The following is a 17160-nucleotide window of genomic DNA, read 5'->3' as shown; positions in this document are numbered from 1 at the left end:
CTCATTACAGCACAAACCTACACAACCATTATTTAAAATATCTGCCACGGACCCAAGTGGTATAGTAGCTAACTGTTAACTTAATGTTAAGCGTTCATGGCCTCGGTAAACATAACGAAACGAGTAAATCCGTCAGTTCTGTCACATTTAATGGTCGACGTACACAATTTCACTTTTTATCACACAGGTTTTAAACTTTGATAAAACTTTGATAAAACTTTGATAAACTTTGATAAACTCACCTGCCATTGATGATTTCAGTAGTAAACGCTCCAACTTGCCAAACTCCACTCGGTGTATCAATCCGCCTCAAACTGTAGTCCAGAGCCAGGTGTGTCCCTCCGCCGCTAAATGTAGTCCACTGTCGTATAACGTGTGTTATTCTTGTTTTTATCAGTATTAATATTAATGGCTTTTCGTCTGTGAAAAAAATTGGTTAGCCCCATGCTCCCATGGTTTTAACGTTTAAAATTTTTTTATTGTTCTGTCTAACTCAAAAATGGTCCCACCTATAGGAATCGCCCACTCTTTCCCCACCTTTTGTTTAACTGATAACTTACAGACATGAGTTAAATGAACATTGACAACATAGAAAAACTCACAAGTAGTCAAGACAACTGATTATTTTACGTTAGATTTTCTGAAAACTTAATAACCTGAGTTCAAAATCCAAAACTTGTCGTGACAATTTGAGTTGGAAAGAAGAAATGAGTTCACATAACTTATTGAGGCTGAAATGTTTTACAGTGTATCTTATTATTCTTAGTTACAGTAGTAGTATTAATTTTCATAAATTTTGCAAATGTTGTCGTTTTTGTTTTATTTATTTGCAAATTAATGCATTTGAATGCTTTAAAAAGTGGGACATTACCATTTTTAATATAAGAGCCAGTATTACTGGCTCACTTAGTTTGCCAGTGGTGCCATGTCTTTGCCAGATGTGGCCCAGATCTGTTTTGGGACATGTGGGCCATATAAGCATTTCCTATATCACTGGATCACAGAAAAAAAAAATGTGTCTGCTACTTGGAGTGTTTCATGTGTCCTATACTAAATCGAGTGTGCAGAGTTCAAATCTGTAGACGAATTTTGCCTATGACGTCTGGTTTTGAAGTTATACTCGGTATCATTGGTTATTCAAACAGACGCGAGAAACTGTTTTTGTATCTGTTATACAGCCACTGTGCATAACTAAATTGTGGTTCAAAACTGCTAGAGATTACAAAAACTGCTTCACATTAACAAACGTGTAACTGAAAAGTTCACGTGAGTCTTTATGCAATGCACAATTGCACATACAGTGTTCAAAAGTGCTTCAGGCACTTGCTTTTGCGCTTGTGAGTGTCTGTTGTTGACCGCTGCAGAAACCAGCAGTAGACGCCCATCATGTTGGGGTTGAAGTGACCTTGATATCTTTTTTCCATGGTGGCAATATCCTGGTGGAATCGTTCCCCGTGTTCATCACTCACATCACCCAAATTTGAAGGGAAAAAATCCATATGAGAATGTAAGAAATGAATTTTGAGTGACATTCGGCAGCCGAGTTGCTGATATGCTGCTAACATGTTGCTCACAAGTTCAGCATGGTTGTCAGCCCGATGGTTGCCAAGAAAGTTTTGCACAACTAGCACAAATGCATCCCAAGCAGCGAGTTCAAGTGTGTTCAGTTTGGATCTGAATGTGTCATCGTGCATTATTTCGCGGATTTCAGGACCAACAAAAATTCCTGCTTTTAGTTTGGCATCCGTTTTGGTTTTTCCAAACTTATCCTTCAGATACTGAAAACCATTTCCATTACGATCCATAGCCACGACAAAGTTTTTCATTAGGCCGAGCTTAATGTGAAGTGGTGGAAGGTACACTTTCAGTGGATCAACCAGTGATGCATGTTGCACATTGTATCGGCCAACAGTGTGATCAACTCTGCATGGCCACTGTTTCACTTTGTAATGATTGCTGTCATCACGACTGTTCCATAGGTACAGAAAGCACATGTGTTTTGTGTACCCCAACTGTAGACCCAACAGGAGTGCCACGACCTTCAGATCACCGCAAATGTTCCAGCTATGATTTGAATAGTTGATCAGCTTCAAAATGTGTTCCATTGAGTCGTATGTCTCTTTCATTCCCGCAGCATAAGCAATAGGAACAGAAGGCTTTTCGTTGCCATTGTGCAGCAATACAGCTTTCAGGCTAGCTTTGCCAGAATCTACAAATAATCTCCACTGCTCAGGTACATAGTCGCAATCTAGCTCCAGCATTAGGCCATTCACGTCAGTACAGAAACAAATGTCATTTTCCAGCTTGTAATATGATGCTAATTTTGCATGACGATCACGAAAGTGTGAAGTTGTGGTACCTTTTTGTAGTAAATTCCATTCCTGTAATCTGGAAGCTAACAATTCAGATTTCTCTTTTGATAAAGACAGGTCTCTCACTAGATCATCTAAATCAGATTGGCTCAGCAAGTGAGGCTTACCATGTTCAGATTCTGGATCATAACATGCGTCAGGAGCAACATCATCCTCATGATCTCCATCAGAACTGTCATTTTCAGAAGCACAAGATGCAGGTGGAATTGGCACTGTATTCTCAGCGTCATGTGGCACTGGCTTCAGAGCAGACTCACAATCAGGATAAACAATTTTTGACTTGTTCTTCTTTGAAAATCCAGCAACATTAGTCATGCAGAAATAGCAGTCTGAGTGATGATCTTTCGGTTCCCGCCAAATCATAGGCACAGCAAACGGCATTGCCTTTCTCTTGCCATTGAGCCACTGTGTGAGACCAGCATAGCACACAGTGCAGCAGATGTGAGGTGCCCAGCTTTTGTCTTGATCTCCAACTTTACACCCGAAATAATACTTGTAAGCGATCATCACTCTCTTCGTCAGGTTTTTGCGCTGATCGCATAGGGTGTATTTACCACAAATGTAGCAAAAATTGTCTGGATGGTTAACACAGCTCCTCCTACTCATCTTTAGGCTTAAGCATACTAGCAATATAAGAAAACAATATTGTCAACTAGCTATGGTGCAGCAATTACAATGTTGCCAAGCTGCAGAACATGGACAAATCTACCAAGCTGTCACCAAACTGCATTTGGCCTGTAACTTAAAATCTCGACGTCCTGCGCAAATTTCATGTAAATAGCATGTTTTATTCCAAGTAGCAAAATCTTTGTTTTCCTGTGGTGGGCCACTTTTGGCTCATATGCTGTTTGCCGATGCCGGCAGTGAGCCGGCAGTGCCGTAACGTTGCCAGAAGTGGCCCACATCCGTATGCTATCTGGGGAGATTCCTGTGTATGCAATGTTGTGAGCTGTTATATAAATTAAATAGGTAGTTTTAGCATTAACAGTTCAGTAGTGTTCAATCGTTCATTAGCATTTGGCAACAATTGTAAGTTGCTGAATAAACTGCATACCTTAATCTCTATTAATGTGATCTATCTATTTATTTTAGAAAGAATGCCTTTAAAAAAGAGAAAATCTACACATTAAGACCAATTCATTAAACCCCAGTTAAGCATATTATCAGCCTTAATAATCAGCTATTAAAGAATCATAAATGCTGTGTAAAATTTGCCACAAATTTGCCACCTTTGTCCTTTTAAAAGCATTTTAGATACTTAGTTAAGCAAACAAAACACTGTAGAAATACTGAGGCAAAACACAATATTTAATTAACTTAAGAAGTATTTCTGGGCAGCATGGTGGTGCAGTGGGTAGTGCTGTCACCTCTCAGCAAGAATGGCCAGGGTCTTCTCAGTGTGGTGTTTGCATGTTCTCCCTGTGTCCATAGACATGCAGTCAGGCCAACTGGAGCTGCTAAAATTGCCCTCTGTGTGTGTGTGTGTGTATGTGTGTGTGTGTGTGTGTGTGTGTGTGCCCTGTGATAGACTGGGAAACTGTCCAGGGTGTTTCGTGCCTTTCACTCAATAAATAAGACCCACCACGACCCTGAGCAAGACAAAAGTGTTAAAACAGACAATGAATGTACAATGAAGTATTTCTCTACTGATTATTCACCAATGCTTTAAGTGAAAAGTTTTTTTCTTTGGTTTAAGGATTTTTTCATCTGCTGAAATAAAAAAACAGCATTAAATCCTCAGAGGCTCAACATTTAACAGCTTTATACTGTCTGATGCATTGTATTGAGACAGCTGCTAAAAGCCTGGTAACATCTCATACATGGCATGACAGGTTGAGCAAGAAACTGCACTATTTGTAAATTCACACACTTGACAAAGACTGACATGAATTGTGTAATTATTTGTCCCACGTTGCCTCCCACCTCAATCCTCTGAATAAAACGAAGTCTTTATCAGTGGTTTTCATAACAATGATACAGTAACAGCGTGATTTATAGTCATGTGGATATGCTGGTGGGAAGGTGATCATAGATGTCGCTCAATGAACACCCTTCAAAGCTGAGCAGCCAGGGAACATGTATAAAATATCAGACTGAATGGAAGACCTTGGGTAGTCTAAAAGTGACAAGATATGTGAATTACTCATCGATAATGATAATATAAATGACAACTTTTGGTCTAGCTAAAGTCAGCCATCATATTTAACAACATTACTTGTCTTTACAAAAGCTGTCTATCAACAGAGTTTAAAAAAATCCACCCCTGAACTATACCAGTGGAGTTATACTTGTAAACTTGTTTGTGAAGTAGACTTACCATATGTGCAAGTTCTGAGGGTCATTTAATGCACATTCAACATACATATTTATATAAGTCTTACCACTTTATTTGTCCCTACCCCAATGTATCACGTTTTAGCATATGGATGGTGTTAGCCAGATAGCTGCCTTTTTTGGCAGACATACAGTCATGTGAAAAAGTTAGGACACCCCATGAGAACCTTTGTCTTTTTGAACATATTTAAACATATGGACATTTGAGCTTCATTTGAACAGTACTGAGAGATGGAGCTTATATAACTAAACAACAAAAATGTAAAAAAAAATACTTTTAAACTCAAGTTGTAAAATGTAATGAACAAAAATGGAAGTTTATTGTGAGGAAAAAGTTAGGACACCCTATGCCCTAATAGCTGGTATTTCCCCATTTGGCTGAAATAACCTCAATTAGACATTTCCTATAACCATCTACCAGTCTCTGACCGAGTGGTGGAAGGTTTTCCCACTCCTCCATGCAGAATTTCTTCAGCTGTGTGAGGTTTGAGGGGTTTCTTGCATGCACAGCCCGTTTCAAATCAGCCCACAGCATCTCAATAGGATTAAGATCCGGGCTTTGACCTGGCCATTCCAGAAGTCTCAATTTCTTTCTTTTGAGCCATTCCTTGGTGGATTTACTGGAATGTTTTGGGTCGTTGTCCTGCTGCATGGTCCACTTCCGCTTCAGTTTTTGGACAGTTTTTTTACATTTTCCTCAAGCACCCTCTGATACAGTGAAGAATTCATTGTAAATTCTATAATGGAGAGCTTGCCAGGCCATGCTGCTACAAAGCAGCCCCAAACCATGACATTTCCACCTCCATGCTTCACAGTTGAGTATGAGGTTCTTGTGCTCAAATGCTGTGTTTGGTTTGCGCCAAAGATGTCTTCTGTTACTGTGCCCAAATAATTCAACTTTGGATTCATCTGTCCAAAGCACATTGTTCCAGAAGTCCTGGTCTTTGTCCAGGTGTTCTCTGGTAAATTTTAGTCTTGCCCTGATGTTTTTTTGACAGCAAGGGTTTCTTCCTTGCACACCTCCCATGAAAATCAAACTTGTGCAGTCTCTTTCTGATGGTAGATGCATGTACCTTCCTATCAACTATGGCAAGAGCTACCTGTAGGTCCTGTGATGACATTGAAGGATTATTGTAGACTTCTTTATGCATATTGCAGTCTGCCCTTGGGCTGAACTTGCTAGGACGGCCTGACCTGGCCATGTTGGCAGTTGTTTTAAATGTTCTCCACTTGCAAATTATTTTCCGGACAGTGGAATGGCTGATTTCCAATTGTTTCGAGATCTTTTTAAATCCTGTCCCAGACTCATATGCATTTACAACCTTCTTTCTGAAGGCCTCAGAGAGCTCTTTAGATCTCACCATGGTGATACCACTCACTTCAACAATCATAGGCAAACCAAACTCCAACGTCCTCTAACAATGGTCTAATCATTGCAGCTGATGTGGTGCACCTGATTCTAATTTTAGACATTTTAAGTAGTATTAAATGTGGGGGTGTCCTAAATTTTTCCTCACAATAAATTTTCATTATTGTTCATTACATTTTACAACTTGTGTTTAAAAGTAATTAAAAATTTTGTTTGTTTAGTTATATAAGCTCCTGTTCAAAAAACTGTTCAAATGAAGCTCAAATGTTCATATGTTTAAATATGTTCAAAAAGACAAAGGTTTTCATGGGGTGTCCTAACTTTTTCACATGACTGTAATGCTTACTGTTCTGCTGAAAGAGTTTTGAATGTGGCTAAGGTGAATGTGACTTCATCTGTGTTTACAAAATACAAAGTTGGTCAGTGAAAATTTGCCAGTTAAGTAAACGTCCGAAAGAATTAACAAGATTCTTGTTTTTATTCAACTTTTAAAAACCATCCCAACCTTTCTGAAAATTAGTATACTCATAATAAGTATTACTAATCATTTTATCAAACAGCTACAGAATAAACTAATAATTTGTATGCTCTAAGACCAACAAGTTGTTCAAATCACATACAGACTAGTCAGTCTATTCACCCATCTATTTAATGGAGTCAAGGTCAAAGTAAATAATGAAATAAAACATACTTTTTGAGCATCCGAGTTTATTTAACATTGTGTGTCTTTATTACGTAACCAAGGTAAGAAGGATGTAGTCACACAGATGTCATTAAGGTGCCCCTTACGCACACAGCAGAACAAAATAACATTAATGTGTGAGTTAATCTACAAATAACAGAATGACCACAAGCTGATCAGATTTTTCCAGGAAAGCTTCCATCTTGAACTTGTCCATCCCACTTCTCTACCTGCAGGAGAAAAACAGGTCAATGTATTTTCACTTGACATCACTGATGAATGTAATCATAACATTATATACAGTGTATCACAAAAGTGAGTACACCCCTCACATTTCTGCAGATATTTAAGTATATCTTTTCATGGGACAACACTGACAAAATGACACTTTGACACAATGAAAAGTAGTCTGTGTGCAGCTTATATAACAGTGTAAATTTATTCCTCCCTCAAAATAACTCAATATACAGCCATTAATGTCTAAACGTGAGTACACCCCTTAGTGAAAGTTTCTGAAGTGTCAATATTTTGTGTGGCCACCATTATTTCCCAGAACTGCCTTAACTCTCCTGGGCATGGAGTGTACCAGAGCTTCACAGGTTGCCACTGGAATGCTTTTCCACTCCTCCATGACGACATCACGGAGCTGGCGGATATTCGAGACTTTGCGCTCCTCCACCTTCCGCTTGAGGATGCCCCAAAGATGTTCTATTGGGTTTAGGTCTGGAGACATGCTTGGCCAGTCCATCACCTTTACTCTCAGCCTCTTCAATAAAGCAGTGGTCGTCTTAGAGGTGTGTTTGGGGTCATTATCATGCTGGAACACTGCCCTGCGACCCAGTTTCCGGAGGGAGGGGATCATGCTCTGCTTCAGTATTTCACAGTACATATTGGAGTTCATGTGTCCCTCAACGAAATGTAACTCCCCAACACCTGCTGCACTCATGCAGCCCCAGACCATGGCATTCCCACCACCATGCTTGACTGTAGGCATGACACACTTATCTTTGTACTCCTCACCTGATTGCCGCCACACATGCTTGAGACCATCTGAACCAAACAAATTAATCTTGGTCTCATCAGACCATAGGACATGGTTCCAGTAATCCATGTCCTTTGTTGACATGTCTTCAGCAAACTGTTTGCGGGCTTTCTTGTGTAGAGACTTCAGAAGAGGCTTCCTTCTGGGGTGACAGCCATGCAGACCAATTTGATGTAGTGTGCGGCGTATGGTCTGAGCACTGACAGGCTGACCCCCCACCTTTTCAATCTCTGCAGCAATGCTGACAGCACTCCTGCGCCTATCTTTCAAAGACAGCAGTTGGATGTGACGCTGAGCACGTGCACTCAGCTTCTTTGGACGACCAACGCGAGGTCTGTTCTGAGTGGACCCTGCTCTTTTAAAACGCTGGATGATCTTGGCCACTGTGCTGCAGCTCAGTTTCAGGGTGTTGGCAATCTTCTTGTAGCCTTGGCCATCTTCATGTAGCGCAACAATTCGTCTTTTAAGATCCTCAGAGAGTTCTTTGCCATGAGGTGCCATGTTGGAACTTTCAGTGACCAGTATGAGAGAGTGTGAGAGCTGTACTACTAATTTGAACACACCTGCTCCCTATGCACACCTGAGACCTAGTAACACTAACAAATCACATGACATTTTGGAGGGAAAATGACAAGCAGTGCTCAATTTGGACATTTAGGGGTGTAGTCTCTTAGGGGTGTACTCACTTTTGTTGCCGGTGGTTTAGACATTAATGGCTGTATATTGAGTTATTTTGAGGGAAGAATAAATTTACACTGTTATATAAGCTGCACACAGACTACTTTTCATTGTGTCAAAGTGTCATTTTGTCAGTGTTGTCCCATGAAAAGATATACTTAAATATCTGCAGAAATGTGAGGGGTGTACTCACTTTTGTGATACACTGTACATAGTATTTACTACAATATACAGGTCCACAAAAGCAAATCTTGGACCTACTTATGCATTTTTGATCAAAGGTTCAGCAAGTTAAGCATTTCATAAATTTGATAAATTCTGTACTCACTGCTCCAGTAGAATTTAGAAGCCAAAAGCAGTAATAAAAGGCAATAATTAACTTCTCAGGAAAGTACCTAATACTACATAAAAAAAATTTCAGGCTGTTCTAATTAACAAGGGTCCAACTGAGGCACAACGAAGACATGTGACAAGGCTGCCATCATGTGGAGAAGATTTTAGTTGCAATAAAATAAAAACATTTAAATGAAATAATTGTCTTTTCTGAAATTACTTCAATAAGGCATGCTGGATTCAAAAAGTATTCAGATGCCTCTACTTTTTAGGACCTTGAAATCTCAATCACAAAAGTGTACAATACTTTGTAGAAGCCTTTACAGCTACAGGTCTTCTTGGATTCACTGCTACAAGCTTTCCACACAAAATTAGATAGTTGGCAGAATCATTCCATATTAACTGGATGGCAAGAATCTGTGAATAGCCATTTTCAAATCTCTCCACAGATTCGTTGGTGTTTAAGTCTTAGCAACTTAAGGTCATTCAGATACCAGGCTTGAAGCCACTCCACAATTTGGCTGCATGTTTGATTAATGGCGTGGAGGAGAGACCTGAGTTCTCCGTTACCTCTCTGACCAAGGCCCTTTCTGCCCAGATGCCCAATTTGGCTGGCTGGCCAACTCCAGGAAGGCAAAAGGTTGGTCCAAGGTTCTTTCATTTTAAAACAACTTGAAGCTGTTTTTTTATTATATAAAACATAAAGACTCTGTGATGTGTTTTATATAGTAATGAGACACTATAAGCTTGCAGACCGTTGAATAAATATTTATGGTTGGTTATCAGTTAACAGAGTTGACAAAATTTGCCAATTGCCAACATTACACAGCCTGTGTGTTCAGAACAAAAATGTTTAAACCAACATTTACACAAAATCAACAAGTGTAAAATAATGAACAATAATATTTATATTTAAAAACCTTTCTTAACTATGCCCTTGTCATTATAAAAAGCCAGGTTCACCAGGTTTGCACACACTGTAGCTGGTATTTTGGCCCATTCCTCCATGCAGATCTCCTCTAGAGCAGTGATGTTTTGGGGCTGTCGCTGGGCAACACGGACTCCACAACTTTTCTATGGGGTTGAGGTCTGGAGACTGGCTAGGCCACTCCAGGACCTTGAAATGCTTTTTACGGAGCCACTCCTTCGTTGCCCGAGCGGTGTGTTTGGGATCATTGTCATGCTGGAAGACCAAGCCACGTTCCATCTTCAATGCTCTCACTGATAGAAGGAGGTTTTGGCTTAAAATCTCACGATACATGGCCCCGTTCATTCTTCCCTTAACACGGATCAGTCGTCCTGTCCCCTTTGCAGAAAAACAGCCCCAAAGCATGATGTTTCCACCCCCATGCTTCACAGTAGGTATGGTGTTCTTGGGTTCTTCTTCTTCCACCAAACACGACGAGTTGAGTTTTTACCAAACATTTTCATTTTGGTTTCATCTGACCACATGATATTCTCCCAATCCTCTTCTGGATCATCCATATGCTCTCTGGCAATCTTCAGACGGGCCTGGACATGTACTGGCTTAAGCAGGGGGACACGCCTGGCACTGCAGGATTTGAGTCCCTCTCGGCGTAGTGTGTTACTGATGGTAGCCTTTGTTACTTTGGCCCCAGCTCTCTGCAGGTCATTCATCAGGTCCCTCCGTGTAGTTCTGGGATTTTTGCTCACCGTTCTCATGATCATTTTGATCAAGAGTAGATTTACTCTTCCCAGCCGGGTGCAGGTCTACAATTTTCTTCCTGGTGTCCTTCGACAGCTCTTTGGTCTTGGCCATGGTTGAGTTTGGAGTCTGACTGTTTGAGGCTGTGGACAGGTGTCTTTTATACAGATAACGAGGTCAAACAGGTGCCATTAATACAGGTAACGAGTGGAGGACAGAAGAGCTTCTTAAAGAAGAAGTTACAGGTCTGTGAGAGCCAGAAATCTTGCTTGTTTGTTATTGACCAAATACTTATTTTCCACCATAATTTACAAATAAATTCTTTAAAAATCCTACAATGTGATTTCCTGGATTTTTTTTCTTTCTCATTTTGTCTCTCATAGTTGAAGTGTAGCTATGATGAAAATTACAGACCTCTCTCATCTTTCTAAGTAGGAGAACCTGCACAATCAGTGGCTGACTAAATACTTTTTGACCCCACTGTAAATCTGCTGCCAGTATTGTCTTAATTTAAGGCTATATTGGGCAGATATTAAATTGCTGGATCATGATTCATATCTTACCCAACTGATGGGGCACAGGCTTTTATAGACCTTCTGATACCAATCACATGGAGATGCATCCTGTCCCTTGGTTGTCAAAGCCTTATTACATCGGTGAAAGTCTGAAAAAGGACAAAAAGGTTGATGTTAGTGTGCAGACATGAATAGGCATTTAGGTCTCTGTGTTTAAAGCTGTATTCTGATTTGGACAGAAAAGTGCACTGTCAATGTCAACCTTTATACTTCTATAACCTTTTCTGTTTAGATACATGTTCCGGCAGTCTTTTGATGTCAAATCATTCGACTGCTCATGTTAGGGGTCATCGCAACAAATGATCTGTCCGCATACTTAATTTGGCACAGTCTTTATGCTGGATGCCGGTGATCCCTCAAGACATTCATGGCAGAAAGATAATGGACAGGGAGGACAGAAATGTCATACCACTATCCCCCATTCTGGTTTTAAAACATGGTCTCATCTAGCATATAATCCAAACAAGCAAAAAAAACTAATTTAAAAAGGAATGCAAAACTCTGCACATGTGGCTCTGTGTGTATTCAAAATTTACACAAATGATTAAGATATTTCCCCATCATGTCTTAGTATAAATGTAGAACTCAGTGTCTTACATTAACACCACTAATGTTAAGAAAAGTCCTAAATTACCAACTGCATTACTATGTTCTGTTAGCCTTTGTTTTGGACTGTGGTCAGAAAACTTACCAAGATAGTTCTGGAAGCAGTTTCGTGTCTGGTTGGTATTTGGGAAGCGGGCATCAAAAGGAGCTGTTTTGTAGTTCTTGATCTTCTCTTCGATTAGGTCTGCCATCTTGGACCAAAAGTTTTTTTGTGTCAACAACTGTGCAGTGGATACAATCACAATAAACACACAAAATAAAAATATGAGATGATGATAGACCTTGTTATAACAGCAGAAATGTATTTGTAAAGCAGGTATGTAGTATTTTGAAGTAGCTAATAAAGGTTGGGTGTCTAACAGTACTAGAAACGTTAAGAATTCGTTATTAAACAGGACCTGGTGTAAGTGTGTAGGGTTAAATGCAGTGGCACCTCAGTGGTTAAGGTACTGGACTAGAAATCAGATGGTTGCCGGTTCGAACCCCCAACGCCAAATTGGCATTGATGGGACCCTGAGCAAGGACCTCAAGCCTGAATGCATTTAGTCCCAATTTAAAACCACCTTAAACAAATGTAGTGAATGTGAATATAGTACTGTAGTCGGAAGTAGCAGACTGTTTAGCCTTAGGTCAGAATTAGAGGTCATCTGCTGACGCTGATACCAAACTATCTAATGACTCTCCGATGTGCAGCTTAGATCTATAAAGTTTATCGTTTTATAAAGCAAAATTTGTGTATTATAACACAAAGCGACGATCTGTTACGATTTTCCTAAACCACCGGGTTAAATGTAGCCTGCGTCGCTGCCACCGCTAGCTAGCTAGTAAGCTAAAATATAAGCTAGCGGCTAAAACATGAACGTAATAGACATCGTAATAATAATTCGATTATGTCCAAAAGTCGTGTATAATAATGAATACATGTACAGTGCTTCATTTATTAACCTTCATAAATTAAATACATTTTAGGAGGCCTACCTCTCGTCCTTACCAAGCGCCCTTTTGGAAGAGTGGTGGAACACACTGCATTATGGGATAGCTGAGGACATAAGGCGGAGCTTCACTCTGTCAAAGGCAAGCATCATGCTATGCTAACCACCAACAGTGGGTCAACATAGTAACGGTGGAATAATAATAATAATAATAATAATTATTATTATTATTATTATTATTATTATTAATTATTCTTATTATTATTATTATTATTATTATTATTATTTAAAGCAACAGTATACAATAAACATAACAGTAAACTTAATAAATATGAACATATTACCAAAAAATAAATTTCACATTAATACAACAGTAAACATATTCAACAACAATAACAAATAAAAAAACATAAAAAAAAAACAAAGCCAGAGGAATTACAAATCATTTAATGAATCTTGTTCCAATAGCATCATATATAAAATAAGAGAGACAATAAAATCAAATAATATCCTCCTTAGAAATTGGAAATCTTTATATAAATCTAAAGTACTTTAGGTCAGTTAACAATCTACATAATTTCTTGTTCAAAGAGGAGCTTAAGGAGTTTACTTCACTTCAAATCTAAATTTATAAAATAAATTAAAAAATGGCATTTTAATTAGGTTACTTATATAACATTCAATCGGCTGAAAAAGAGGGTTATCAAATATATACAAATAATATTGGCTTTTAATTGAAATGTCTCTACCAAAACACATTTACCCAAAAAGAAAAGGTATACAATCAAAAAATAAATGATCAATCGACTCACTAAAGCTTTTCCAAAAGACACATCAATCTGAGATGGTAATAAATCACCTCAATGTAGTTCACTGGTTAACATCTGTGAAGTATTTTAAAAATGACATCTTGATTGTTTTTACATTTAGTATATATTAATCTATTATGTGCTTGGAATATTTTCTAAATAGTTTTGACGTTATATGCAATTTTACGTTTTTTTTATTGATATGAAATGTAACAAAAAATACAGTATTAGTGGGTCTATACCAGACAAGTTATCTCTTATCAAACCACAGACACATTTCAAAATAGATTTTATAAAATTCATAAAAATATGCATTTTAAAAGTTCTTTGTTTAAAGACTTTGCCCTTTCCTGTTCCAGCATTACTGTGTCCCTGTGTACAAAGCAAGGCATAAAGAAATGCTCAGGTTACAGAGCCCTGACTTTAGCCCCACTGAACAGCTCTGGAATGAACTGGAACATCAACTGAGGCTTTCGTGACCAACATCAGTACCAAGCCATACAAAATTTCCAATTTTAATAACATCAAATTCTAATTAACAAATACTTAGAGCATACTTAAAGTTCAGCATTGTGAGTACTGAGCTTTGCGTTTATTTTGTTAGCAATATAATGTCCTACTACATGTTTTCCTGTAGAGAACATTTCAGTTATATCACCTCTTGATTTACTTTTGACATAACCACCGAACAGCACTCTTGCAAATTTTTTGCCTTGTCTTTTGCCGGATGCCTTTCAACCTTTGTGTCCACATGTCTAGAACATACTGAAACGTTTTGATTTGAATGACCATAAAATAAATTTAAATTTTGACTGGTACTGACAATTTGTCATGTTTCCTTTAAATATCAGTCAAGTTAACTCAGCTATGCATGGCTTGAAAATAAGTACCAAACTAAATATACACTTTACTATGTTTACGTTTAGATTTTTTCAGACACACCCATTGCTAACAGGTATATAAATCAGGTTTTTTAAAGTTGGCATAACTGTATTGCATTACAGTTAGTCTGCAAGGCCTACTTATAGTGGCTATGGTTTCCTATCCTATCTATCTCCCATCTGCATACCCAACAATGATTATATCTAAAATAATTATATATACCAGATTGAATTCATTGTTTTAAAATGTGGTTGGTCAAATATTGTTTGACAACTTCATAAATGACAATAAAAAGTTGCAAAACCATTTAACATTTTATAAGAAATTAACTCGAGAAAGCCTGACCAGTGACACCACTTTTTCTACAGTATTAATGAAATTAAAGTATAGGCCTAGGTCTACCATCTGAGGTTTATGAGCTCTCATTTTTTTTTCATAGCATATGCCATTTGACTTACCTACCATGTGGCAGGGAAACTTACAATTTGAAAAGGAAACATGTATTTTACCCTGGTTGACCATCAGTGCCAATTAAAAACAGTTGAACACCGAAATATTGCCCCCTGTACCTGCATCAGGCAGTGAAAGTGCTCACCTTGGTGCCATAAACTAGAAGCATAGGTTATCAGTAAACAAAGAAATGTCATACATACTGTAGTGTCAGAATAAAAAGAGTACATTGTGGTTGTGGATAGAAAACACATTACTCTTTAAAGAGAAAGAATAAAAATAAAAAAACTGGCTGAATATTAGTTTTGCGCAAGTGTGTAGTACCTCTTGTCTGCCTTAGCAGGGCACTGTCATCTTCTGAATTACTTACCTTCCCAGTGGGCAGTAGGTAGTCTGCCAGAATTGGAAATGAACCGTACAGTAATGCAGAAGTCTGGAGTTTAATTGCGGAGAGAACACAACACTTTACTGTACTCACTCATTCCATGCGCATTCTCTTCTCCAGCCATTCGCTTAGGAAGAGCTTTCACTGGCTTGCCAAAAAACTTGGAAGGACTGGTGTGTATGACGCACAGGAGCCTTCACAACCTGATGTCAAAGCTTCCTGTCTGAGACTCCTGCAGCACACAGTAGTTCTGACCTGCCTGGCTGTGTGTGCATGCTGTTTATTATGTACAACTAAAATAAAAAAGTTATATTAAATCAAACTGACTCAATGAAAGTAAAGAATAATTAATTTTAAAATGTGTTTTATGTATTAAGGGAGCACAGTAGCACTGCATCAAAGTTTTTGGCTCCTGGATTTGATTCTGATGGATTCCGCATGTTCACCCTATGTATGTATGTGTGTGTGTGTGTGTGTGTGTGTGTGTTTCCCTTGGGTATTTAATGTTCTTTCTAAAAGAATAAAGGATAAACTACTCAAACTTCTAAAGATGAAGATGAAGTAATTACTAAACACAATGAAGTAATTACTTCATATTAATACATTAATTAGACTTTTTATTTTCAGAACACTTACTGATAAATCTACCATCCTGTTCATAATGCCTCTTCTCCTCTTTTCTCATTTCCACATGTAGACACACATTCCCTCCTTCCTGTCACTATTATCCTGTTGTTGCCAAAGTCAAAAGTCATGGGAGCCATTCTCTCATCAACTTCCTGTCTGTTTGCTACTTCCTCCATTGAGACAAGGCCTTGCTCAGATTAAATAAAATCTGCTATGTATAAAACATGCAAAGGTAATCATAAATGGCTGGGTTAGAATGGTTACTGTGCTGTAATGGGCCCTCAGAGGTGATGTGTGCAGTAATTACATTTTCACTTCCTGCCACTAAAAGGCTGTTAATGTTGTAGTACTAGGAGTTAAATAATAGTTAATTAGCACAAGTCCAAAGACATACACTCAGGTCAATTGGAGCTACTAAAATTGCCGTGAGTATGTGTGTGTGTCCTGTGTTGGGCTGGGAGTCTGTCCAGGCGGTAAATGATTGAAAGAATGAATGTGTCTACATAATTGAGGGCATTTATTGTCTCTGAACCATGAAATACTGCCTTTAACAATAAGTCTGGTTTAATTCAAAATTAATACATATATATTTTTTATTACAGCATTAATAAATATTGCACCTCTTCATGTATTAGCTTTAAATAATCTTCATGCCAGTATATACACAGCAACACCTGAGTTCAACACATACTGTGTTAATACAAGGGAAATATGGGTGGGAGAAAACTTATGTAGGGGGCATGGTTGACACTACCTGCTACACCACCATGCTTCCCAGCTTGTGTTCAGTAATTGTAAATAATAACAGTCAAATGTAAGGTAAAGGCAATTTGAATTTACTGGATGTGTTGCAGGTTTTTATGTTTTGAACTGGATTTAACAAACAAATGTCAGAAATAAATTTTATGTTTTAATCATAGTTATTTTAATTCAATACAATTTTATTAAATGTTTTTAAACCCATTTTTAAACATTTATAAAAGCCTGATTTGTAATTACCTTGTATAAATGAGCATTTTATACGTTTGGTAAGTTTTTTTTTTTTTTTGCTACAGTTTAATATATGTCCGGACTCGAGGCCTGATGTGCCATAGGCATGACATCTCTTCATAATACATCTTTCTCTCTATTTCTGTTTCTGGCTCACTCTTTTCCTCTCTCTCTTTCTCTCTCTCAGGATATAGGTGTTGTCCAGCGCAGAGGGGAAGGAAATTTTGTCACTAAGAACAATAGGCCTGGTTCTCTATCTATAGGCACAGATCAGGAGAGAAAGAAAGAAAAGTTGGAGCCAGAGAAAGCTAATGCAACACTTATGAGAGATTTAGGGAACTAACTATGTAATTAAATATAGAACATGCTAGGAGAACCAGAACATTCATTAGGACAGAAGAGACAGTAAGGCTTGGGACCAAGTGTAA

At 38.2% G+C, this 17160-nt stretch overlaps 1 protein-coding gene across 2 annotated transcripts; it reads right to left on the bottom strand.

Annotated features, from left to right (window-relative positions):
• Nucleotides 1-6766: 6766 nt before the first annotated feature.
• On the bottom strand, nt 6767-12741 carry LOC134310225 (cytochrome c oxidase subunit 6B1). 2 transcript variants are annotated; one of them, XM_062991769.1, is made up of 4 exons: nt 12636-12741; nt 11743-11878; nt 11040-11140; nt 6767-6987 (listed from the first exon to the last, which is right to left on the bottom strand). In XM_062991769.1, exons 2-4 carry the CDS (start codon nt 11846-11848, stop codon nt 6934-6936), a joined length of 261 nt encoding a protein of 86 aa, XP_062847839.1. In that variant the 5' UTR covers nt 11849-11878; nt 12636-12741; the 3' UTR covers nt 6767-6933. The 2 variants fall into 2 exon arrangements, with proteins under 2 accessions (XP_062847839.1, XP_062847840.1); XM_062991770.1 differs by having other exon boundaries at nt 11743-11848; nt 12636-12726.
• Between the last annotated feature and the right edge of the window lie 4419 nt (nt 12742-17160).

The sequence above is a fragment of the Trichomycterus rosablanca genome, chromosome 3 (assembly GCF_030014385.1).
Source record: "Trichomycterus rosablanca isolate fTriRos1 chromosome 3, fTriRos1.hap1, whole genome shotgun sequence".
Classification (NCBI taxonomy): domain Eukaryota; kingdom Metazoa; phylum Chordata; class Actinopteri; order Siluriformes; family Trichomycteridae; genus Trichomycterus; species Trichomycterus rosablanca.
This window is presented reverse-complemented; position numbering and strand designations above follow the sequence as displayed.